Genomic DNA, 25,610 nt, shown 5'->3' on the forward strand with positions numbered 1-25,610 from the left:
GTCCTGGAAAAGTCACAACGACATTCTTAACATGGTTTTCATGTAGAAATAACTAAGGGACACTAGTTTTCTTGTCTGCGTATTAACAGGCAGAGTATGAAGGAGTCAAAGAGGCTCTTCTAACATAAGACTTTTTTTTTAAATTACATATCCTATGTGAGCTTTTAAAGCAAAAAAAAAAAACAACAACCAAAACAAAACAAAACCAAACAGTTGCTACATACCAATTCATCTTCAAGTGTAATTTACCAGTAAAGAACTGACTGCAGGCAGAATAATGATTAGATATACTTTATTTTTTACTAATTACATCAATCACTGTTTTCCCACGTGCATGTCCTCCTTCCAATTTCAGAAAGGCCTTTGGAACTTCAGAAAAAGAGAAGACTTCATCAATAACTGGCTGAATCTACAGAATAAAGAAAAAGTGTCACTATATTAGGAATAAAATAATGTATCATCACCTTCACACTTCAAAAGTGTATAGAGAAAGGAATGGGATGTTTCTTTACAGTATTTTTGGGAGAAGTTGACAAAAGATGTAGTTTCTAGATTTTAACTTTTGTCAGGGATCCCTCTGCAAGGCAGGAGGAGGCTTTCTGCTGCTCTTTGCCCAAGTTTTGAAACATCCCTACTAGCACAGTTTGGAGCCCTCACCTGGGACTTTATTGTTAAAAGTCCCCACGTGAGGTTCTAACTTCTAAATCCCTTTAAAAGCTGGCACCATGGTTCCACTTTTTTGTTGTCCACAATGATAGTATGAGGAAAAGGAAGAATGTTTTTTTCTCATATTTCTCTACTAGTTTTCTTGTTAAACCCAATAATTTTTCTGATGGTCAGATGTTTTAAAGATACCTATGAATCTAGTGCAAATCTGCATCGGCACATGCCTCAGCACCCTTAAAAGACTTGGCCACAAACAAAGTACAAAAAAAGAGTCCACAAACATTTGTTGCTGAGTCATTTAGGTACACTTGAAAACTCAGCCACTGTGTATTCCAACAGGCATACACCATTAAGCTCAGCTTGCATCAACTGCTATTTTGGCATTAATTTTGTAGAGTAGCCTTCTGGATTGTTTTACACTCATTTCTAATAATGAAGGTGAAACTACCCTATTCACTGTCCCCATTATTAACTAAGGAGCCCAAAAACCCTACAAGCTTTTTCTTTAGACATCATAGTGTACCAACAGAGGAAGAAGTTGTCCCAGCATCTTCTGAAAAATATTTGTTGCTGCTGGGCCAAGGGAGGAGATTTTTTTCTACCATCAAATTCTGAGTCATCTTTCCAAAGGCCAAAACAAGATCTGTGCACATCCTTCCAAAGATCCTATGTACCCTGAGGCTGGTCTCTTACCTTGAATCTCCTAACACCAGCCCTATGCATGATCTTGCATTGATGAACTGATCCTAATCCTCTTGTCAGAGGAAAACATTAACACTAGGTGAGTCTGCAGCTAGCTCTTGCAGTGCTGAAGACTTTAAGTAACAAAGACCCAAATACCCTATTTACTGCGCTAGAAAAAAATTTGTTGCTTTTGACAATGAGAAATATCTTCAGGCTTTTTCCTCACAGCTACTAGCAGGCACACTATCTTGTTGAATACTCCAGAACTGGTAACTGCCCTCTCCTGGTAGGATATGCATCTCACTAAATAGAAAAGGAATGCAACAGCTATAAGGAGACAAACAATTTGCCACCATCAGAACAGTGCTGTCTTTCAAAAGGCTTGCTTACTTTTACCAGAAGGCAGGAGGTACATACTCAGACATGCTGCTTAGACAGTGAACAGGCAGCACGACTAAGGAAAGGTTGTTGTACGCACACATTTTCCAAGCAGGGTTCTGACCACCCAGCACCCTCCCAAAATGCACAACAAAGGGTAGTTGTTCATGTAGGTCCTTTTCACAACTCTCTTAATTTTCTCTTTATTCATACGCAATGCCTTACCTTGAAATTCATTCTTTACACTAAAATAAATACTATTTTTGCTTATACAATACCAGTAATCCAAGACATCAATAACCAAATTACTACACTGCAGTGTCTCCTACTCTTGCTACTAGGATTTTCCTTTTTATTTTGTCAAGGCAAGCTTAGCAGTATTGTGAAACTTTACATGGCAGAAAAGCAGGAATGAGTGACCCCCCCCTCCAAAGAAAAAGAATTAGCAGCCAAATCACTATGAGAGCAACTGGGCAAATAAATACGTTCACTAAGTGCCTCAAACTTGCTATGCTGCAGGGTACAAGGCTGGGTAATTTCTTTCCCTTGTTCTGCCAGGACAACCTCTCTAAACAAACCTCTAGCAAAGTGAGTAGTAACACAGCAGAAAAGAGCCACAAAGACACCATGTAACACTTTCTGCTGCTCAACTGGGGAAGAAATGTGGGGCACAGATGATTAAGACAGAATCACCTTTGGTCAGCAACCAGCACAAAATGGAAATGTTGTCTCAGGCATCAGCAAAGTCAAGGTCATGGACTCAGGGCAGCAAAAACACTGAATGAGATAATGGCTTTGGGTAAACTGAGCATCCGAGTGAACTGCAGCTGCTGTGACTATCAGCAGGAGGAACGTGCTGCTGATCAGCAGTGACTGTTTTAAGGAAGCCCAACCCTTGCTTTCATAGCTGAAGCTTTGCAAAAAAACCAATTCAATAACCTTGTTGAGCCAAGCACAAGTGCAGCACTTGTACAAGTCCTTATTGTTGTAGCAGTTACATACAAAGCTGTGCTTCAGTTAAGAAAAAAAAAATACAGAAACTCAGCCTGCTGGAGCATGGACCCAGATGACCCTAGCAGGGCAAAAGGCTGGGAGGAGGGGAAAGGTATTCGGGGAAGGGATGTGAAACGCAAGGGATTCCAGGGACGGCAAGAGTTACTCTCAGACACGTGCAGCAACTGAGAGAAAATGAACAAGCTGCTTCAGTGTTCTGCTACCTGCAGTCATTTATTGTAGGCTGCAGCTTATAACCCTGACAGAACAAGGTATGTTCCGTCCTCAGCCTATTGGGTAAAGTTCAAAGCATGGCATTTGAAAAGTGGTGACACAGGGATTCAGAGGAACCCTGAATTCAGCCTCACAGTTCAAAACACCATGAGTATTGCAGCCACCACACACTCAAAGCCCCTCTGCTACGTTGATGTAACCTCTAGCTCCATTTAAACACTGGCTTTAGGCAGTGCTATAGAGAGACATGAATACTAAATTGATGATCCTGACAATCTAGAGCATTAAACATTTTATCTGGCTGGCTGGTCAGTCCCATTGTCTGAATAACCCTGAAAGGGCTGACCGTGTTGCGGCACAGTGATTCACTCAGCCTTTACCATAATCCACTGACTAAGATAAAATTTCTTCCTGTGAACAGACAAACAAGTAGGGGAGCGTCTGCTGTTTGTTGAATGTGTGATAATAAATGGAGATTAACTGGATAATAAAAACACCGCCTATTTACAGCCACACATCAGTTCCTTGCCAGAGGACACCTATTTATTCAGGGAAAAGGGATTAAACTAAAATCTGGGAGAGAAAGGATTACACACACACGCATTGAAATGTTTATCTGAAAACAGACTGGACCCAAAAGGTATTTTCTTCCTCTTCATTCTCTCCGATGCAGGGCATACTATAGAAATGAATCTCAGATCTCTTGAAATGAACTCACGTGTTTGGAAAAATAAAAAGAGTAATTGCTGATAAAGGCTACCCTACATACAGCACAGAAGTGGTATCCCAGCCAATCCAGCTCTGAACGCAGCAGGCAGAAAACAGGCACTGGCTGGAGTTGACTGGTCAGCAGGAACACACTCCTGCTAATGGCGAATTCAAGCCCACCCTTGGAGGTCCTCATTTGTGCGGCAGCAAGGACACAGTCTGAATTTATCAGGAGGGGACAAGTGAGAAAACATGAAGGGAATGAAGATGGTTTTGACCCTTAGATTAGCAAGAAGTCGCTCCAGTTGAGTGTGGAGCTGCTTTCTGCCGCTGGAGGGAGAGCTAGAGCCTTGACAGTCTCGGGAGAGGAACAACAGAACCCCAGGGGCCATCAGAGCAAGCCTAGCTCAAAGCAGGAAAAAAAAAAAAAAAAAAAGTCCCCTTACTCCAAGGGCAATGACAGTGCATTGACTCTCCCCCAGGTTTGTAAAGGATGGCCGTGGTAATTAAAGCAATCTGTGACAACGCTACCATATAAAGACAGAACAAACATTAGTCCAATTATATATATGAGTATAAATATATTTATAAATGAAAGCATATTATGTTTTGTATATATATTAGAGTAATAGACCTGCATGACCTGCAAATTAAACTCAGAACTGACAAGAGCTGTCTTGTCGACCCCACATTTCACTGCTGTGCTGGACATAGTGCCTTCCTCCATGAGGGGAATAGAGCTCGGAACGCTAGTACTGAATTTCTACAGAATATGCAATTAATCAGGCTGAGGCAAAACATTTGATTAAATACCTGGTATATGATGAAATTTTTCCAGACCTCATTTGTGGTTTATGTTAATTTACATATTCAAACCCTATCTCTCCACAGTATGCAAATTTTCCATTAGTTTTCTTTCACAGACATTTTATGATATAATCACACAGCACTTTCATAAAGAGCACAAGCAAGGTACCATGCCCTGGGGGAAGAGGAGCAGATGTGTTTTAATATCACAGTGGCTTTTTGGTGGCCATGACAAAATGCAGAGAGAGGTTCCTTTTGGAAGAGAAAGGACTGAACAGAGCTTTTGGCATCCTCTCCTTGATCAACATCTCTGGGCTCTAGCCAACCAACCTGGCAAGCAAAAGCACTGCAACAAGAAAACAAAATTAAAAAAAAAAAGGGGGGGGGGGGGGAAGTGCAAGCTTTGCAATTTAGCATGGAGAAAGATGGTTGTCAGAATGAGTGTGAGTGACTAAAGAGGGTGGGGGGAAGGACTGATCTCAGTCAATACAGACATTTAAGTACAGAATTGCTGCCCTACTGTCCTTTTTCAGATAGGGAGAGTAAAGCAGGCATCACCCAAGGGCAAGTCACCTCGGGTACCTTAAGGTACCTTAGCACAGCCATAAAGACAAAGACTGGAATTACTGCAGAGAAGGCCACATCTAGAGATGCCAGATTTGGAGAACATTCAAGGACTCAGTACGTTAACATCAGCTGTTTGGTATTCATACAGATGAGAGAAATCTGCAACAATTGTGCAACAAGGGCCAGGGAAAGTTACTTGCAGAACTGTAACAAGATGAATTGGAAACAAATTAATAGACAGGGGTTAGGATACAGTCAAGAAGCTGTGACAACCTCAGCTAGCAGGAGGAATATGAGCCATCTTAAATCACGGCCATCCAAACATCTCAAACCCCAAGTAATGTCAAAGTAGATGACCATATCAATTTGTGTTATTTACTTCCAGAACACCAAAGACTATCAATAGAAAACAATTGAATTCCACATTTTAACAGTACCTCAGAGGAACTCACCAAAGATGGATATAGGGCATTAGCCCTCATTAGGAGATAGAGAAATTGTGGTAGCAAAGGATTATGTGATTTGTACAGCATTGCACAGGAAGCCAGCAGCAAGGCCAAAGAACGGTCAGCATTCTGTCCTCCAAACCACAACAGCAGGTGCTATGTCCAAAGCATCTACTGTCTTCAGCAAAATGTATAATCAACACTACACACAAATTACATTAATATAGGCATGCAATTGTTTTTCTTGTGTGTGTCTGTCCTATAACATTTATCCAGAAAGCAAACTACACAGAGAATGATCTATTAATTTCATGATCAGAGACTCTGCTTGTCCTTTAGCTTTCCTTATGCAAAAAAAAAAAAAATATACTAACCTTCCCCCATCACCCATCTAATGCAACTCTGCTCTGAAGGAAAGAGTATTAAGCCACCAGAAATACTGCACATACACACCTGCACTGCATTTAGATGGCACCAAGTTAAAATAAAAATTTCAAATTTCTGTAGGGTTGCATGTTGACCCCCATCCTATCATAGTCCTGCAGGAACATACACACATAAGTGCTCCCATTTACAACACCAAGGAGCCTTTTGAGCCCGCCTTCCTCCATCAGGCTTTATAAAAGGCAAAGAAAGTGCTCAATTATAAGTTAGAGGCTTTCTACAAACTTACTCAGTTAAATGAGTCTGGTATATTTTCACCAAGGACTAAGTAGCACATCCGTAGAAAGGAGCAAGAAGTTAAGCAAGCAACAAAACCCAAGACTGTCCGCGTTAAATCCACAACGCTGACTGCAGATACATCAAACTAATTCATAGAATCATAGAATGGTTAGAGTTGGAAGGGACCTTCAAAGGTCATCTTGTCCAACCCCCCTGCAAGGAGCAGGGACATCCCCGGCTAGATCAGGTTGCTCAGAGCCTCATCCAGCCTGGCCTTGAACGTGTCCAGGGATGGGGCTTCCACCACCTCTCTGGGCAACCTGTTCCAGTGTTCTACAACCCGCATCGTAAAAAATTTTTTTCCTAATATCCAATCTAAATCTACCCCCCTCTATTTTAAAACCATTACTCCTTGTCCTATCGCAACAGGCCCTACTGAACAGCCTCTCCCCGTCTTTCTTGTAGGCCCCCTTGAGGTACTGGAAGACCGCTATCAGGTCTCCCCGGAGCCTCCTCTTCTCCAAGCTGAACAGCCCCAACTGTCCCAGCCTGTCCTCCTAAGAGAGGTGCTCCAGCCCTTTTATAATCTTCGTGGCCCTCCTCTGGACCTTCTCCAACTGGTCCATGTCCTTCTTGTGTTGGGGGCTCCAGAACTGGACACAGTACTCCGGGTGGGGTCTCACCAGGGCAGAGTAGAGGGGGAGAACCACCTCCCTCGACCTGCTGGCCACGCTTCTCTTGATGCAGCCCAGGATGTGGTTGGCCTTCTGGGCCGCAAGGGCGCACTGCCTGCTCATGTTGAGCTTCTCATCCACCAGCACTCCCAAGTCCTTCTCCTCAGGGCTGCTTTCAATCCATTCCCCGCCCAGCCTGTATTTGTGCCTGGGATTGCCATGACCCAGGTGCAGGACCTTGCACTTTGCCTGGTTGAACTTCATGAGGTTGGCAGGGGCCCACCTCTCCAGCCTGTCCAGGTCCCTCTGGATGGCATCCCTCCCTTCCAGCGTGTCGACAGCACCACACAACTTGGTGTCGTCGGCGAACTTGCTGAGGGTGCACTCTATCCCACTGTCCATGTCGCCGACAAAGATGTTGAACAGGGCCGGGCCCAATAAGGACCCCTGAGGGACACCACTCGTGACTGGTCTCCACTTGGACATCGAGCCGTTAACCACCACTCTCTGAGTGCAGCCATCCAGCCAACTCCTTATCCACTGAGTGGTCCGTCCATCAAACCCATGTCTCTCTAGTTTAGAGAGAAGGATGTCACATGGGATAGTGTCAAAAGCTTTGCACAATTCCAGGTAGACAATATCCGTTGCTCGTCCCTTGTCCACCGATGCTGTTACCCCGTCATAGAAGGCCACCAAATTGGTCAGGCATGATCTGCCCTTGGTGAAGCCATGTTGGCTGTCACCAACCACCTCCTTGCTCTCCATGTGCCTTAGCATGGTTTCCAGGAGAATCTGCTCCATGACCTTGCCAGGCACAGAGGTGAGGCTGACCAGCCTGTAGTTGCCCGGGTCCTCCTTGTTCCCCTTTTTAAAAATTGAGGTTATGTTCCCTCTCTTCCCATCATCGGGGACCTCACCAGACCGCCACAATTTCTCAAATATGACGGCCAGTGGCTTGGCAACTTCATCTGCCAGTTCCCTCAGGACCCGCGGATGGATCTCATCAGGTCCCATGGACTTGTGCACCTTCAAGTTCCTCAGATGATCCCGAACCTGCTCTTCGAGTACAGTGGGCGGTTCTTCATCCTCACAGTCCCTGCTTGCACCTTCTACAGCTTGGGTGGCGGGACAAGAGCCCTTATTGGTGAAGACTGAGGCAAAAAAGTCATTGAGTACCTCAGCCTTCTCCATGTCCTGGGTAACCAGGACACCGGTTTCCTTCCGGAGGGGGCCTACATTCTCCTTGGACTTTCTTTTGTCCCCTACATACCTGTAGAAGCTCTTCTTGTTGCATTTTATATCCCTGGCCAGATTCAGTTCTGTCAGGGCTTTGGCCTTCCTCACCTGATCCCTGGCCATTCGCACAGCCTCTTTGTAGACCTCCTAGGCTACCTGTCTCTGCTTCCACCCTCTTCTAATTCCTAAGAAGCCTTTCAGTGACAATGCTTCAGCAAACAGTGTGCCAGCAGATCTGTGTCCTGAACTAAAGACTCTGTTGATTTCAGTTGTCTTTAGATAAGAACCTTGTAATTCACCAGGAACATTCTGCCATGGAAAGAGATCCCTACATCCCCAGCTTCTGACATGTGCTTTATCAACTCATTTGGTGGAGCCCATGTTAAGCCAGTCCCTACTGGCTCATAATTAACTGGTGAAATTCAATCCACAGCAGGGACTTCCCAGCAGTTTAGAAAGTAGCCAGTATCTCTAAAATCTGATAAGGAAATACTTTATTTCCTCCGTGCCCACTACTGTTGAAGCAGCCTCCCAGACCCTATTTCTCACAAGTCTCTTTGCAAGATGTCCAGCTGCAAGGCGACAACTCATAAACTGAAAATGGTTTTACAATCCCCAGAACTGAGCTGATGTGCAGGTAAATTACAAAAGGAAAATTATTCTTCTTCCTTGTACTAGCTCATCAAATCCTCTTCTTCTCCTCTCCATTAAAAAGGCTTTTAAAAGAACTCCTGCTCATAGCTGACATTTTGCAAATCTCTATTTCTTGCTGCAAAGATTATCTGTGTGAAAACCAAGTATCTTTAAACAAAATGCCCTTTTTCTTATTCTTCATCCACTGAAGGATTGAGAATCCTTTTGCTTCTGCAAAGGAAGATGATGAACTCATCAGAACTAAAAATCAGTGTTGGTGTAAAAGGACTAAAAGAAAAAACACGGACAAATCATTGTGATCTGTAACTCCTTCAGGGGTATGCTCTTCAAAGCTTCACATACTGTAACGTCATCTCTTTAAACCATCAATTCATTTAATTTCCTTCATTTAAATCCACCCTCATGATTTATACTTTCTTGAAAAAATCCTATTTTCAGGAGCTCTTCAATTGCTCTCCTATTCACACTTCATACAATCCCAGAATTAAGACGTCTGTAACAGAAAAGACAATTCACTGAAGTGTCAAAACAACTAAATCTGTATTACTCAAAACTGCATTAACTCAAAACTAAGCTCAACCACATGAGCTCGCTTTGCTGGCTTCCCCAAGTCTTCCTGCTACACTCTTATTGCTTTGTGGGTTTTTTTTTTCATTTCTAATTTATTCTCTCCTATTCAAATATAAACATTTATTTTCATTTAGTTATGGGAAATTACGGTACACTTCCTCCAGTAGTTTTCTCCTGCCTTTTTTCCAAAGCCCCTACTCTTCTGAATGGATGATCTGTCCATTTAAGAGAATGTTTGTGTCTAAACAGTAAAGGTCACAGTCCTATTAACATCTGTCTAAATGGAACACACCCAGGTCTTATAAAATACTGATGACAGCATAGGTGTTTATAACATTTTACAAAACAGAGTAAAATGCTGTTAGAATAATGACTATGCAGATAAACAGTCTGACATTATAACCTGTTTTTGCAGACAGAGCATAAAAGACCAAGCAAACATCTTTGTCCTCATGATCATCTTAGAACAAAAAGTACATCAAGACATTCATATATGTATGACGCGCATTTTAAATGGCTTTACAATTCACCTGTCCAGATTATTAAGCGGAGAACACTGATTAAGCCCTATCTCTATTGCATAAACAGGTGTTTCCCAAGAGGCTTTCATGGGCATATTCTGCATTTGTTATGCATACAAGGTAGGAGAAGAACACAAAACAAGTGGTGACTGGCTAAGAAAGAGGACAAACGGTAAAAACAAAGTCAAGGGCATTTCTGTTTCTTAGCAGTGTGATTGGATGCGATCACAGGACAAGGAGCATCTTCTAGGGTTTCTTTCTTGACCATAGGATAATCCCTACCGCACGGGGCATAATGCAAAGCAGAGTGGTGCAAAGCTGCAACCAGGAACAACTTCACCACAGCTTATTTGCAGCTACAGCCTCTGTTTACGAGTAGGTAGGAAACACAAACTTTCCACTGGCTGTGTCAGCAGTACACTGGTCACGACAGAGGAACAGGAGTGGCTGAATTCAGAAAGATTTTTATCCTGATCAGCAGCACTGAGGTGGCAAATAGAAGCAATAAGGACTTCAGCATGACAGCAATTTGTTTACTCCTCCAAACTCTGGAACATAGTAATGCATAGTGAAAAAGGAGATCAACACTCAAATTTTGAGACATCTAAATTTTACTAATATGCACAAATTCTGAGCACAAGATGGCCTGACAGGTCACGTACTGGAATAACCAGCAGTCATGGCAGACTCTGCTTCCTCTTCTGCTTAGGTACCACACAGAAAAATTAACAGCAGTTGTCTATATTCTGTACTTTTGGAATTTTGGCAACATGAAATTATCCAAAAAAGACACTGCCAGGACCTACAGCACCACACAGCCCAATAAACAGGCAACCAACTGCTCACACTCACACACATTTTGTAACAAGCTCATAAACCTGGGAAGATCAGAAAAGCAGTCATCTATCTGCCACTTCATGCCTTTCCCCCAAGTCCACTAAGATCTCCCAAAAGCTTGTGAACGCTCAAAATATTCCAAGTCATTGTGCTAAATTAGCACTAACATTATACTCTGAAGCACTGAAATAATGAAACACAAGATTCTTGTCACCACTATGCCAGTGCAGATCATCTATGACCTACAATAATCTGAATATTCCAGTTCTGTGCACATTATGGGCAGGAATCCTGACGATCCAGGCTAGGCAATTTTGCATATGCAGATACACACAGTCACACTCATTCTGACTAAATGAGGTGTCTTAAAACATAATTTTCAACACTAGAGTTCATGGTAAATGATTCTCACTGGCAAAAAAATCCCACTGGACATTCTTTCCTCATAACTTAGCAAGCTTTGTGTTTTAAAAACAGGTAGGGTGGAGAGGGAGAAGGCAAAACAGTCTTAAGGACTACGAACTCCTGAATTCCATGCAAAAGGCAGAAGTTAGAAACTGAAGCAAGTCAATTCTTAACTAGTTTGCCTCACTGTGACTCTCACAAAATTTTATTCACTGATTGTAAACTACACCATTTTTGAGTCAAAGCAGCACCTCTTTGAGCACAAATACCCACATAACCTTTAGTGACATACCTTTCCAGAATCAACTAGTTCTGCTATTTCATCCAAACTTGGGCCACTTGGCATAAAAAATGCCCACCGATAATGGACTCCTTTAAAGAGATGCTGCAAGAAAGATCACAAATATATTAAAAAATCATGTCAGGAAACCGAAATGGGAATCAAAAATTAATGACAGAAGCACTGCAGAAGTAACTTAAGGAAGAGACATGGAAATTATACACTAGTGTTTGAAAAAAAAGTCACCTAAGCATGTGGATTAAATGTACAGACAGGGATGTTGTATTATCACAATAGGATTAGGGTGAATTTTGTGTGCAATTGCACAAGTCAGCTAGTTGAGAAAAACAACCACCTTGTCTCTGCAGCTAGAAACGGCATTATCTGTTACGTAAGAGAGAAATGATACTATATGTTTGTACACATTCACAAAGGGAGTGAAATAAACCCAGCAATGTGACATTTAGAACCTTCTACCTCAGTGTCAGTGATAAATTTTCCACGATCACATCTGCCAAAGTCATCACTGTCCAACGACAGATGGCAGCGCACATGAAAAGCATTTTGGGAAGATCTCACAAGCACAAGTCAGGAGCACCTCCTCTGAGTTAGTTATTACAGGAATAAGAGTCATCATCTGCCAAAGAGAGATTATCTTCAATACATGGCATACAATGCTCCTCATCAGGGAAACATGCACCCTGAGAAATAATGTTACTTTATTTCTTCCCAGCCTTTTCATTCTGTTTTTGAGTTTTCCTTTGAAAGTATCGGTGCAGGACTCAGAATCTCATTCAGCCATGCCATCACAGGAACACCATAGTAACTGCTTGAAAAGCATTCATTTGGAGAGCAAGTACACATGTTGAGAGAAGAAAGAAAAGTTCTAAAAAGCCTCACTGATCTGGCCACTGGCGGAAAGTTTTAAGATCCACTTATGAAAACTAGAAAAATCAGTACCACCATCCAAACACGTGAACATGAAAGAGATGAAAGACTTTCTAGCCACCCTCAACCATTTATTACTCTCTGGTGCTGGAATAGGATGAAGAGAATCAGTCATGGAACAATGGTTTGAGAGAAAGCCTGACCAGCCTAAAGAGGGTAGCAAAATTAACCTCACTTCAATGCGGCAGGGATTTGCTCTGTTTACTATGAAACACTAACTGTCAGCAGGACTCACCAGGGAGGCCACAGGGAAAAGGCCACAATTAAGGCTTCCTCTGGAGCCCTCAGCACAGAAAAGACATGACCTGTTGCAGCAGGTCCAGAGGAGGGCCACAAAGATGATCAGAGGGCTGGAGCACCTCTCTATGAGGACAGGCTGAGAGAGTTGGGGCTGTTCAGCCTGGAGAAAAGGAGGCTCCAGGGAGACCTCACAGTGGCCCTTCAGTACCTCAAGGGGGCTTGTAAGAGAGATGGGGACAAACTTTTTAACAAGGCCAGCAGCAACAGGTCAAGGGGTAATGGTTTTAAATGAAAATGATAGATTTGGAAAATACAACAGATGTCTCTAGACGAGCCATATGACTAGCAGCCAAGCCACAAAGGAAGCCACTAGAGTACTACATAATATTAAAGTTCATAGGATTTTGTCAAATACCTTCACAGTTTTGGAACCAACAGTGACTCCTGTTTGTAACATGCCATCGGCCACTCCAAGTTTGTCCATATTGATCAGGAAAGGTGTCACCAAGGTAACATATGTTGCTCCTGACCATTTCTTCAGGAGATCTAGAGCCCACTTCTCAGTGGATCCACCAACATTATCTAGGATGAAATCAAATCTGCAGACATGTGAAAAACAGGTTTAAAATCATGATATAGGAAAAATAATTTCATCATAATTAAGATAATTCATGTCAGAAATTTGCTACAGTTTACATTTTTACATGTCACTGCAACACAGTAAAATACTCCACCTGCCAGACAGAGGCAAGAAAGTCCCAAGACTTCAGCTAAATCCCAGCTTTACTGTACAATGGGAGTTAAATTTACAGCTTATTCCCCATTCACTGCACAGCAGACACAAGCTATTTAGATAACTTAAATTTCACTTAAACTCCAAAAACCAGACTCTTAGATGCACAACTACATTCTATACTTGCTTAAAGTCTTCTAGAGCTCCATCTCTTCAGCCTTCCCACTGAGACTACTGGAACAGTCTTGAAATCTGGTTCTAGCATTGAGCAACACGGTCTGTACATGTAAAAGCTAGTCGAGACTCACATCCTGACTAGGAACGTCTCCTGCACATGCTGTACTCACGTGAAAGTCAGTTCCAGTGGCCAAATTCACGTGAACAAATTACTCTGCTAACCCTTACCTCCTCACATCTTTTCTGTGACCCAATTCTCACCTTCACTTCTAAAAGTCTTTTTTGACGTCCTTAGTTGTTTTGGGGCCATTTTACCTCTACTGACAGCTCTTTTCTTCGCAACTACCTATTTGACGTAGAACCTAATAATGCAAAGGATCTAAACCTTCCCCCCATGGAATGGGTATACACAGCCTCTGGCAACAAGCCACAGTTTCAGCGTTCCTTCTCATTATCCCAGCATGTGAGCCTGTAAAGGCTGAACAGGGCAACAGGGAGCTATGCACCTATTCTGTTAGACGCACAGCTCATTCTCATCTGTAAATCTCCAGCAATCTCCAGATAGCAATAGATACATATATACACATTCATCTAATCTAAATAACCTACAAATAAGAGGGGAAATACTTTATGCAAATTAAACAGAAAAGTTCTTATCTCTGGAAAGACAGTTTTCCTGCCTGTCTTAAAGGATGTGACTTCACGTTAAAATGCGGTCAACCTAACAGTTAGCTGCCAACAAGAGAAATTAAAATCATGAAAATTAATTGCTCCAGGGAAAACTGGAGCAGACCTCACTACAGGGTCTGAAGAGTCCGTGCAACTGAAAAGGGGAGGGAAGTATGAACATCCCTCTCAGTATACCTGAATGATCAGCTAAAACTGCACCCTAGGACAGTGCTGTTGATATCTCCTAAAAAAGGGTCACTTGCTAGAATGGATGTTTAGCATTTAAGAAGCTGAACTGCCAAAAGGCAAATTTAGCACTGCTTGCAAACAGCTAAGTTAGTTGCTGCACGTTCTGCCCATACAGACAGTGCCAGTACCCTCACAGTTGACCTCAGACCTGCTGACAATCACATCATAGTTAAACGGCACATGCCTTCTTAGCACAGTTATCAGTAAGATTCTTTCACAGACTGAACAGCTTCTATTTCCCCTCCCAGAAAGTTAACTCAATCTAGCTAAAAAAAAAGTAGTATAGATACCATATTCAAATACAAGTCACAGTAGATGAAGTTTAAACAGATGGAAAGATTACAAAAGCAAAAAAAGACTTCAGTTCTAGAGAAAACTCCCAAGCTAGTTTAAACATAACTGCTGTGACAAGATAAGTGTGACTGTTTATCAGAGGCAGCTGTTATAGAAGATAAATTTATTCCCAGTTGAGTTGCATAGCAGCTAAAAACCTTCAGGCAAGTCAGTTAACTGCTTCATGATACAGTTCTTCCCTCTAGAAGATCAATTTTACTATTTACTAACCTCATGTAGGATTTCTGAGATTTATTTTAATTTATTCATGCTTTGTAAACGCATGGAAGCTGACAAAACTGTTCAAATCACAGGCATTGAAGAAAAGCATGTGAAAGTGAGCTTGCCTCCACAAGCCAAATTAACTGGCTTAATCCTACAATGAAACCTGTGCTTGGGATACTCTCTTGGCAAACTGCATTCAAAACAGGCTGAAATGAATTTGCTTTACAAAGTAGCACCTTAGAAAGGGGGGGGCAGGCAAAACAAAAAAAAAAAAGACAAAAACAAAAAAAAAAAGAGGGAGTTCTGACAGATAGGAGTCAAGCAATCAAAAGGAACAACGTCTGACCACCATCTCCTTCATCTCAGTATCAAGCAGCACAAACACGTACAAGGGTAATGTTTTCAGTTGCTGTTCCAGATTTCCAGATTTGTAATCAACCACATCATCCGCTCCAAGCTTTTTCATCAGCATGCTAGCATCATAAGAACAAACTGCTGTCACGTGTGCACCCCAGGCTTTCAATAGCTAAAAACATGTATAAAAAAAAAGTTCAATGTTTAAAATCTAATGAAACATTGAGAATAACTTAAAAAGACAAAGTCTCACTGTATTTATATAATAAATGAGCACCTTTATCAGGGAGTGGGGAGACCATGCTCCAACACATGATAACTTGTCACATATCCCATAGACAAACAATGCTTAGAATTCATCAATATTTAAGGAGGTTTTGAGGAGGGAGGAGTTGGTGTGGAGGAAACAGAGTGGTTTTTTAATGCCACTTACAGATATCCAGTCTCAGGATATATAATAGGCTCCAAATAAAATACTCAGATTGCCATCTGAATCTGCTAGTTAAATATACACCAAGAGGTATTGTCCAAGTTACCAATTTACAAAACTGTCACCAGATCAACCTTTAAAAATGTTTAAATATTTAAAATTAAAATATTTTCTATTCCTACCTGCTTATTAAGTATTTAATAGATCTATCTCACTGTAAACAGTTTAAATATTAATAAGGAGAGGAAAAAAGAAATAATCTCTGATTTACCCCAGGGGAGATAACCTGGTATCTTCTACTCCAAAAGCTACAGTAAAGGATTTTTGCTACTTACTTATCTCTTTTGTAATCTCATTTTTCATTCACAGTAGTCTTTTTTTTACGTTTATTCTGGATTAATTAATGTAATTTATTCAGGATTAATCAGGTAGAAATTGCACATGGTCAGTGGTTAATCAGCCTTTCGTACCAATCTAATTTAGCTGCCCGCTTTATCATGGCCTACCGCTAAAAATGCTCCTGTAAGCCTCTTCAAAATTATATGTTTACAGTCTGGTAACATGGAAGATAGTGATGCAATCACCCAACTTCTATGGGTTTTTTTTTTTCATATTCTCAAGAGAAAGATCTTTCAGCATGAGATGACACAGATCAGAATCAAAATCTCCGAATTAAATGAGAGCATGAAAAGAGGATGTTCCACAACTGATGGATCAATAAAAGAGCATGTTGACTCTCCAAAGTTTAGAGCTACTAGAGCTACAGACAAAAGGGCAGCAGAGCAAAGACAGTGAGGGAAAGTTAATCTAAGCCACTGTGCTTTATACACACTGCACATAGAAGCCTTGTGCCTCTCATATCATTTGACCACCCACAACAGTTATGGTAGATCATACATTCTTCATCAGTTTTTCTAATAAGTTCTTTTCATGTTTATGGAGCAGAGCTGAGTGAAAGATAATGAAAACAGGCTACATGTTTCAAGCTACACCAATTAGAGATTTCCTCTACCCAAACTGAAATGTGATCTTTCACTACCTACACTCACAGCTCCTTTCTTTGAAAGTCCCTGCATTGTACTAATACAATGTAACAAATGGAAAGCAATAAATTTGAAAATATTTCACTTTTGGAAATATCGATCAGATCAGCCAGATCGATCAGTAGCTTGCTATTTCACTATTCCTTCCCTCAATTCCCTTCCATTAATATTTTTTTTTCATATTGAATAGTTTGAAGATGCATCCTGGGCATGCTGGTTTATATTACCTGTACAGCAAATGTACCAACTCCTCCTGAAGCTCCTAATATTAATACTCTGTAAGAGAAAATTAAAATACATTAAATAGTTCTTTAAATAAACTCTATAGTAACTATGTATTCTAATGCTTCTTCTACATATCTGGCACCAAATTATTTTAAGCAAAAGACTGTATTTGTCACTCAGTGTTACTTAGTGATTAACTCTTCAGATAGCCAATAATGTGACTTCACATTGCTGATCGTGTTTCCTGTGCCAAGAGCATGATCTCAGCACAACCAAAGAGTCTCCCTCCTATGTGCTTTCCACTAAATCCAGGCAGTAAGGTTTATCACCCCAAAATCCTGTCCTTTCGCTCACTTTCCCAAACACAATTGTTCAGTTTAGGATAAAATCGGTTAAGAGCCCTTCTGTCTCTCAGACTCCACTGTAGTATTTCCTAAAGAAAAAAATCTGATTAACACAAATTTGTGTAAAATGTTGGTGATCTAAGAGAAAAAGTCATTTAGTATCACATTATCTAGGGAGACTGGGAACTTCGGAATATATGGAACATAATTTTCCCATATTGCATAATATTTATCTCAAAGAAATACAAAAATACAACGAAGTAGCCTTACCATAAACAAGTTTGAGTTCTGCTAAATTAAGATACTCGCCTTTTTCTTTAGAAAAAAGGCAGTAGAATTTTTCCAGTTCAGTGCATCTCAACAAGACCCTGTAAATGCCAGGTTGTGGAAACTGGTGCACAAGCAAGAAAATTAGAGTTTATTACCAAATTATCAGCAAGTCAGCATTCATTTTAACTGAACACACTACCCTAAATTTAATAAAAATCAACGCAAATTCAGTTGTGTGAGAACCTTACTGCTAGCAGCCTAATCACTGTTCAAAAATTTAATCTGGATATTTTATTAAATAACTGAACTTCAGAAAGGCAATTAGTAAAAAAGCCTTGCTGCTGAAGCTACAAACAGTGCTTTGACTTTGGACCCATTTTCCAGTTCTGGGACAAAAGGAAGATCCAAGACGAAATCTTGGCACAGGACTGAGGAACATCATGTTTTTCAGAACTTGTTTGCCAGAAAAATTACAGTACCTTCAGAAGCTGGTTATGTTCCTGTTTTAAATCTCACTCTGTTGTATGTTGAAGGAAATTGCTTTTTACAGTGCAAAACTGTACTACACAATCTGGAGTCTCAGCTTACAAAAAAATTCTTTGAAGTAACCTAAGAGACTTGGCTTTGGTCACAGTATCTATTTTAAAATACTTCCTCTTCTGTAACTGATCAAATTCTGTTCCCTCCTGTTTCACTGATCCAAGCTGCAAAATTCAGATTAAGAATTTGAAACCACAATGCCTGCAGCTTTTAAATCTGCCAAAAAGTACTTATCCTCAGAACCATGCTTCTAACGACAGATGCCTGAAGCAACATTCATATTTAGATTATATTACACTTGAAAAGGCCCAGGGATGCTATCCTGAAGATACTGGGTTAAGCTCATCTTTATCCTTACAAAGGAGAGTCACAATTAAATCTTTCAAAAAAAACCTTGTCAAACTGCCTTTCCAATTTTATTCCTTGCTTAAAAGGCATTTCTCCCACTACAAATTTTGGAGAAAGCTGTCATGTTTAAATGTACATTTTGCATAAGGATTTTGGTGCCATTTTCAGTTTGGGGGAGCTGCTGTGCTAGGAATCTTTTTTTTCATTTTCCCCTTCAATAAAAGCCCTTAAGATTCTTCAGGTAGAAATACTTTCCAGATCTGCTTTCTTCCTATGTTACATGGGCTACTTTCTACCAAACCTTCTAATTATTAAAACTCTCCCCATACACTGTGACTTTAAGAAAGCTCTTTGCTTCAGAGGCGAACTATGTCTGCACAGGAGATCTACGTGCCACAGCTCAAGGTGCACAGGAGATCCACGTGCCACAGCATTTTTACAGCACTGAGGACAGCAAGGCACGTTGTTTGGCATACCACAAGGAAGTCAGGAAGCATTTGAAGGTGCAGGACCTGTTAGGACAGTACTGAAGGACCACAGATGGTGGAAAGTGCCGAAGCAGGCACAGTTTTGTTTGCATTGCCTTGGGAAAACACAGACAGAAGAAAACATATCAGACAAACCACCACTTTCACTGCAAAGGTGAGCTCAGGAGTAAACTAACATACAAGCATGTGCGTGGGAGAACAAACTAACGCATTACTTGACCTGAACAGAGATCCACAAGAATCAATCATCTCAAAAGAACAAAACAAATGTTCATACCCCAGGCTCTGCTTGGTTCTGAGAGAGGTACATAATTCAAGACAGCATTCACCAAGCCCCATAGGAGGCTTTCGCAGTTCAAATGATTGCAGTCAGCAGATCTCTCCAGATGAGCATACCACAGGATTTGAGAGTTCAGCCCTTCTCCCTGGGCCCTGCTCTGAACTATGATGTGGTCAGAAATGAGCACCAGAGAGCTAGGACTTGTTTCAGCTGTGCCCTCCACCAAAGACACAAGTTAGGGGGTGGGGAGTGGGTGTACAAAACAAGGACTAGCATTTTCTCAAGATTATAAACAACTAATAATTTTCTATGACTCAGCTACAAGCCAAATAATACACACATTTTAACTAAATAAATATATCAATTTTATATATATAAAATGAAATTACATTTGATTATGCCAACAAAATGTCCCTACGAGATTTATTCTTGCATCAAGAAGCATTTACCCTGTCAAGAAGTTTTACAACCTATACTCACTTCGTATTTCTCAGCAGATAAAATTATGATATAACACACAGACTTTGAAAAAAAAAAACAAACATTTTCTTGGGTATTATATCATTCAAATTTTCATTGTAACAATATAAACCAGAAGTGTATGTTTAATAGCTTAGAGTAACAGAGTCCCATGTCTCTACCCTGCATACTTAAACATATAAAATATTGACTCCGTATTTATATAAAAGACCTTTACTTAATACTAATGTAAACATTTTCAAGAACTTCTCAAATTGTCAGGTTTGGTTTTATCATACTTTTTGTGAATACAGCAAGCAACATACTTAACAGCTATTGCTTAACATGCACATCCTCTTTCTACTGAAACAGGACAGTGGCACATATGAGAAGCTCTCCAGGTACTACCCACAGAGAACTTCAAAACAACGGAGTCCTGAACATTTTGGATAACAAGAACATTCACTTTTAGCCTGTGCAAGAATATTGACATAAATTACAGTGGTATAGAATAGAGGTTATGCAGAAACAACTGGAGTTATAGTGAAGCAGGAGACATCATAAACAATGTGAGCACACTTCAGGTAACTTGTAAAAACAAAATTTGTGAAACTGTGTGCAGATGCAGCAGATACTCCTGTCAGATCAACATCCAGTCAGATGTTGGACTGTTACTATTTCTGGTTAGCCCACCCTTCAACCACAAAGAGGCAAAGAAAACAATACACACCAATAGAAAAATCTCGCTGTTTCTAAGATGTCTTAACACTGCAATAAAGTATCAGTGAAGTAGCTTTCATCAAGGAATACCGCTGCTCTTTCAAAATAAGACACACTCTTGTGTGTATATACACCCTTCTATATAGCTATTTACATACACCTACAGGAGACAAAAAGACCAACATAAAATCACATATGTAGGTAACTTCTTGGCAAACAAATTAAATTATTTCAAGAAAGCAAGAAACATATAAATCCCTGTCTTTTAAAATTATTGCCTTGAGAGAGTAATGTAAAGTTCATGGAATATACTTTTGCACAGCCCCTTCAATGCATTTTATTCATTTTCCTACAAGAAATTTTTCAGGGCAAAAAAAAGCTACCACCACATAAGTTATTCTATGCTTTTTTTTTTTTATAATTCAAAACTTCTAGATGGGAAACATCAGAATTTTGTACGTACATTAAAATGGTTTTTGCTGACAGAGTAACTAAATATTTATTGGGAACATAAAAGTAAATATTAAATGCAAAGAGAGAAATGCAGATTGAATTCAACTTTTAACACTCTAAACACTTACTTAAAAATTGTAAAGAGACTTTAACATGTGAAAGTTAATATAATTTTAAAAAGTCTAAGTAGTAAAAAACAAAAAGGAAAGCAACATATCTAAAAGTTTATCACTAGCTGGAAGTTCATGAAAATGAAGTCTCCTTGAAATAGCTTTAAATTTCGCAGTTTCATTTTCTCAAAACATTTTATCTTTAGAATAAACAATTACTTGATATTTTCAAGATGAAATTTACATATTAACCACCACCACCTCAATTGTGTTCTAAAGATGTGGGTGAGGAATTTCAATAAATCTACTGCCCTTTGCAATGTGTTGTATTATAACAGTAACTTCCAAGATAAGAGGAGGTCAGGTATCTAGACTCCTACTGTCCAATAACTACTTTATGACCTAAATTTTTGGTGCAGCATAGTAATTTTTATTTTTATTTTTCAATTCCAGTATTTTTACTTCTGCCCTTCTTTCCACTCTGAACAGTCTGCTATCTATTTATACAAACATCCAAAGGCCAAAATAACTGCAAATTTCAATTATCAGGAGAAAAACGGTACCCGCTCCAATCTTTCAATGCATTTTTCCTCTTTTGTCCTCCATCTGCCATTGTCAGATTAAGAGACTGATAAATAAAGCCAATTTTTCTATTTCATTTGGCTGCTTGTCTTGCACGTTTTCCTCTTCTCTTCTGTATTCCTGACCTCGTCAAAGTTCTAGCCTAGAGGTCAAATAAGACCCAGTCACCTGCTCATTTTTTTTAAAAAAGCTGGAAAACGAGTCTGCTCCAAATGGCCCATGCATGCAGGAACTGAGTGAACCACACTTCTGTGGTTGAAAGGGCTTTTTGTGAGTTGCCAAAATAATTCAGATATAAGATATTACATTTGGATAGCTGTCCTAGCAGGCAGAAAGACAAAATCCCTACGAATTCCTAGAGGTACCATCCTTAAATCCTCAGTATAGTCCTATAGATTAGATACACATTGGACTACCTCTATATAGTCACTACAGAGAGGAAGCAAGTAGCAAGTGGCTAGGTACACTTCAGTCAGGGTCCTTCCCCAAGTCTCCCTCTAAAGAAGCCTCTCAGCAATTGTGTAGATTGAACCCAGCATCTCCAGTCCAGCTGGTCTTTGTGAATGCCATGGTATAAGAGTCTTCATCAGTGTCGGACATGTCTTAGAAACAGCTAATCAGTATAAAAATGAAGCACTAAGTTTTAGCACCAGAACTATTTACTTACCTTTTCCCAGTACAGTTACTTTGGTTCAGCCCTCCGACTTGGTTAACTGCAGACCAAGCTGTGAGACCTACGTATGGTAAGGAGGCAGCTTCTGTGTGACTGAGACGCTTCGGCTTAAAAGAAACCTGAAATAAAATCAATCGTAAGTTACACAGCAGATCCTACGTAACACTGAAATATTTAAACAAGCTTTACTGAGTTGCAGATGGTGTATTCCACATTTTCAACTATCTTCACAGCTAACAGGGGTCTAAATCAATCGAAGCACCAAGAAACAGACAGTTACTCAGGCATTGAAGAAAAATAAAAAAGCCAGTCTTTACAGTTTGGGGGGTTTGTCTGTTAACAACATTTTTGAAGGTTTACCTCATTTCCACTAGCTACCACAAACTCTGACAGAGTGCCCTGTTTCCATGGAGGAATTGCTGCCCACACCTAAAACCAAACAGAAAACAATTTTTGTCAATTTTCTGTCAGTTTTTGTGACTTTGTACACGATTGTACCTACACAGAAGTTTTCTTCATTAATCTGTTTTCCAATTTGCAAAATGTCTTCACCATTACTTATCAGAATCCAGTTTAGCTTTCTCTTTACAGAAAAAAAATCATCACAAGACTGACTAAATGAAGCACTGCAGAGCTATGTAAATAAATTGTAACACACTGTCTATAAGACATAAATTTTCAAAAAAACTCAACTACTTCCATGCCAGGAAAGCCTAGATTGGAGGGCATGGGGCAGGGAGGAATCAGAATTTGCTATACTGAAGCTGGTAAAATATGAAAGTAACTGATGAAGGTGAAAGCAAACAATACCAGTATCTATGTGGGAACTCACAAAATGGTTCTTGGGTTATGCCGGAGTTCCTATCCTAAATAAGTTGCTCAAGAAAAAACAAAACAAAACAAAACAACCAACTAATGCCTTCCTATTAGAAGTCTATCTTCAGTTAAAAATGAAGCAGCATCTTGAGTGTGCACTTATAAACAAACACATTCCTCTCTCGCTACCACTAAAATGGACCAAAAATTAAAAATAAATTAACTTGCAGAAGCAAGCCTGGGAAATACCATGTTTTCCAGAGAAAAAGGGCAGGGAAGAAAGCATTCTAGACATTTACTGCCAGATAGTCCTCATTCACAGTGCAACAACATATTAAAAAACAAAAAAAAAGAATTTTCTTAAGATGAAAATGAAACCTGAACATCTCATATTTTAACTATACATTTTAGGAAAAAAAAAAGAGATTGGTGGCATCACCTCATCTCCAGGTTTGAAGTAAGACACACTCAGTCCACATTCCATAACAACACCAGAGACATCTCGACCAAGTGTTAGTGGAAATTCAGTTTCCGCACTTTTGAGTTTCAGGGGATCACGTTTCATATTTAACGCAGTTGCACCATAACCACCTGCAAAACATGAAATTAACCATGACATACTGTACTGATTGTTCATTTATTAACAGAACAATTCCAGTTAGAAAGCACTGTCTGTACCTAATGTGCCTCATTTCTGTTATAACTTCAGCATGCAAAAAAACCGCAATATTTGATACTTTTACAGATTTTACAAATAAAGTGCAAATCTCAGTTCTGGCTTATTTGCCCACAAAATGGGCTCTCCACTATAAAAATATTTAGTATGTGATAACACTGTCAGAAATTCTAAGAAGTCTGCTAGAAACGCTCCATTTTCCAACAGCATCATGTAGCTAGGAATGCAAAAGAACTCCGAGCCTTCCATTTGCCTTTTCAAATTAAGTACTGCGAACAAAGCAACATGAAAATAACTGTAAAAATTATTAAGCGCATATCTTAAGATGAGTAACCTGAACTTCTATTCAGTAAGCAATAACTAAATGCTACAAATTACCTACCTAATAATTCCGCTCAGCCTAAAAAAGTCTGCGTTCAGGTACATATGCCAAGGTACCCTATTATGCTAGAAAGTGGTTTTATACTGAAGAGAAATGGACAGAAAAACAAGCACCTTGAAAGCAGAATGAAAATGTTGTTTCTTTGAAATACTCATACTGACTCAAAATACTAGTAGCAGCCCTGCAGTTCAAGTGGGTCGTTCAACTGGAATCCTCAGACAGTAAATGTCCCACAACCAAACTTACAATTACATACAAAGATTTTTTCCAAATTAATTTATTAGACACCCAAACCACAAATTACAGCTCTGTCAGTAGGCTTCCTGCAGGTATCTCTGCACGTGCTACTGAATCTGATTTGATACGCAAGGTCAGTTCTCAGCATGAAGTACAAGGTCTTCTACGACCACAACTTCCTCCTTCTGTTTCAAACTTTGAAACTGAGGAAGAAAATCAGACTAAACGTGTCAAATACAAAGAGCTGGTCAGTGCAAGATTTCCTGAGCCAGGTGATAGCAGGTACTCAGGTGCCAGTTCAGGAAGAGGCATGGCAACAAACAACATGGTTCGGATTAGCTCGCAGGTGCTGACTTTGAGGTAAATGACCTTCAGCCCCATTCACCTCAACGAGACGGGAAAACACTGCTCCTTGGAAGGACTACTCTCTTGACCAAGAGACTACCACCGCCCAGATGGTGGGGATGGGGGGGGCGGCCAGGAAATAAACCCCACCGTGGTTATGCTACTTAGAAAATGAAGCTGACTTGCGAGCTGCAAGCCTGTGGAGGACAGCAATTGGTCATTTACATTAAAAGCTTACCCCCCCCACAACACACATACACATTTTCTTCTGAAGGGCAATGGCTCTTGGTACCATTCTTCCCCAAGAACTTGGAAAAAATAAGTTTCCAAGAGGTGGTTTCCCACAGGTCCGGGGGCGACATGTGCTTCGAGGCCTGGGCACCGCCGAGACAGGTGCCCACTGGGGCAGGCAGGTGACAACATCTGTAGGGTTTTGGACGCCGGGGAACACGTGGAAACCCCAGTCCAAGCGCAGCCCCTGCCAGCACGCCAGCCTGGCCCCGGCACTTACTTCTCATGCTGAGGTCGATGGGGTTCAGGCTTGCGGCGTGAACCTTAATGATGACCTCGTTGGGGAAGTGTATGATGGGGAACATCATTTCCCTGGTGAAGCGCAGCACCTCGTTGCGGCCGTACCGGTCTATGACCCAGGAGGGCATGGCGGACCGCGCCTGCGGAGAGGCGCGGAGGCTGCGGACCGGCGGCTGCCCGGCCGCCCGCGCCGCCCCGAGCAGCGCTCTCCCGCCCGCCGCCCCCCGCGACAACATGGCTGGGGAAGCCGAGCCGGGCCGGGCCAGGCCCCGCAGCCGGCGCCCCGCGGGATCGGGCCGGGACGCGGTGCTCCCCGCACGCCTCAGCACTCAGCCCCGCACACCCGGCCTGCCCTCCTCCTTCTCCCTGCCAGTACCCACGGCCAATGGGTGGCCGTCTTCTTGTCG

At 40.9% G+C, this 25,610-nt stretch overlaps 1 protein-coding gene across 1 annotated transcript; it reads right to left on the reverse strand.

Moving 5' to 3' along the window:
• Positions 1–275: 275 nt before the first annotated feature.
• RTN4IP1 (reticulon 4 interacting protein 1) lies at positions 276–25,551 on the reverse strand. The gene is made up of 9 exons (XM_086744975.1): positions 25,184–25,551; positions 23,472–23,623; positions 22,577–22,645; positions 22,211–22,335; positions 16,952–17,000; positions 15,287–15,423; positions 12,927–13,110; positions 11,336–11,428; positions 276–409 (listed from the first exon to the last, which is right to left on the reverse strand). Exons 1-9 carry the CDS (start codon positions 25,437–25,439, stop codon positions 293–295), a joined length of 1,182 nt encoding a protein of 393 aa, XP_086601101.1. The 5' UTR covers positions 25,440–25,551; the 3' UTR covers positions 276–292.
• Between the last annotated feature and the right edge of the window lie 59 nt (positions 25,552–25,610).

This window comes from Chlamydotis macqueenii, chromosome 3, assembly GCF_036417535.1.
Source record: "Chlamydotis macqueenii isolate bChlMac1 chromosome 3, bChlMac1.mat, whole genome shotgun sequence".
Lineage (NCBI taxonomy): Eukaryota > Metazoa > Chordata > Aves > Otidiformes > Otididae > Chlamydotis > Chlamydotis macqueenii.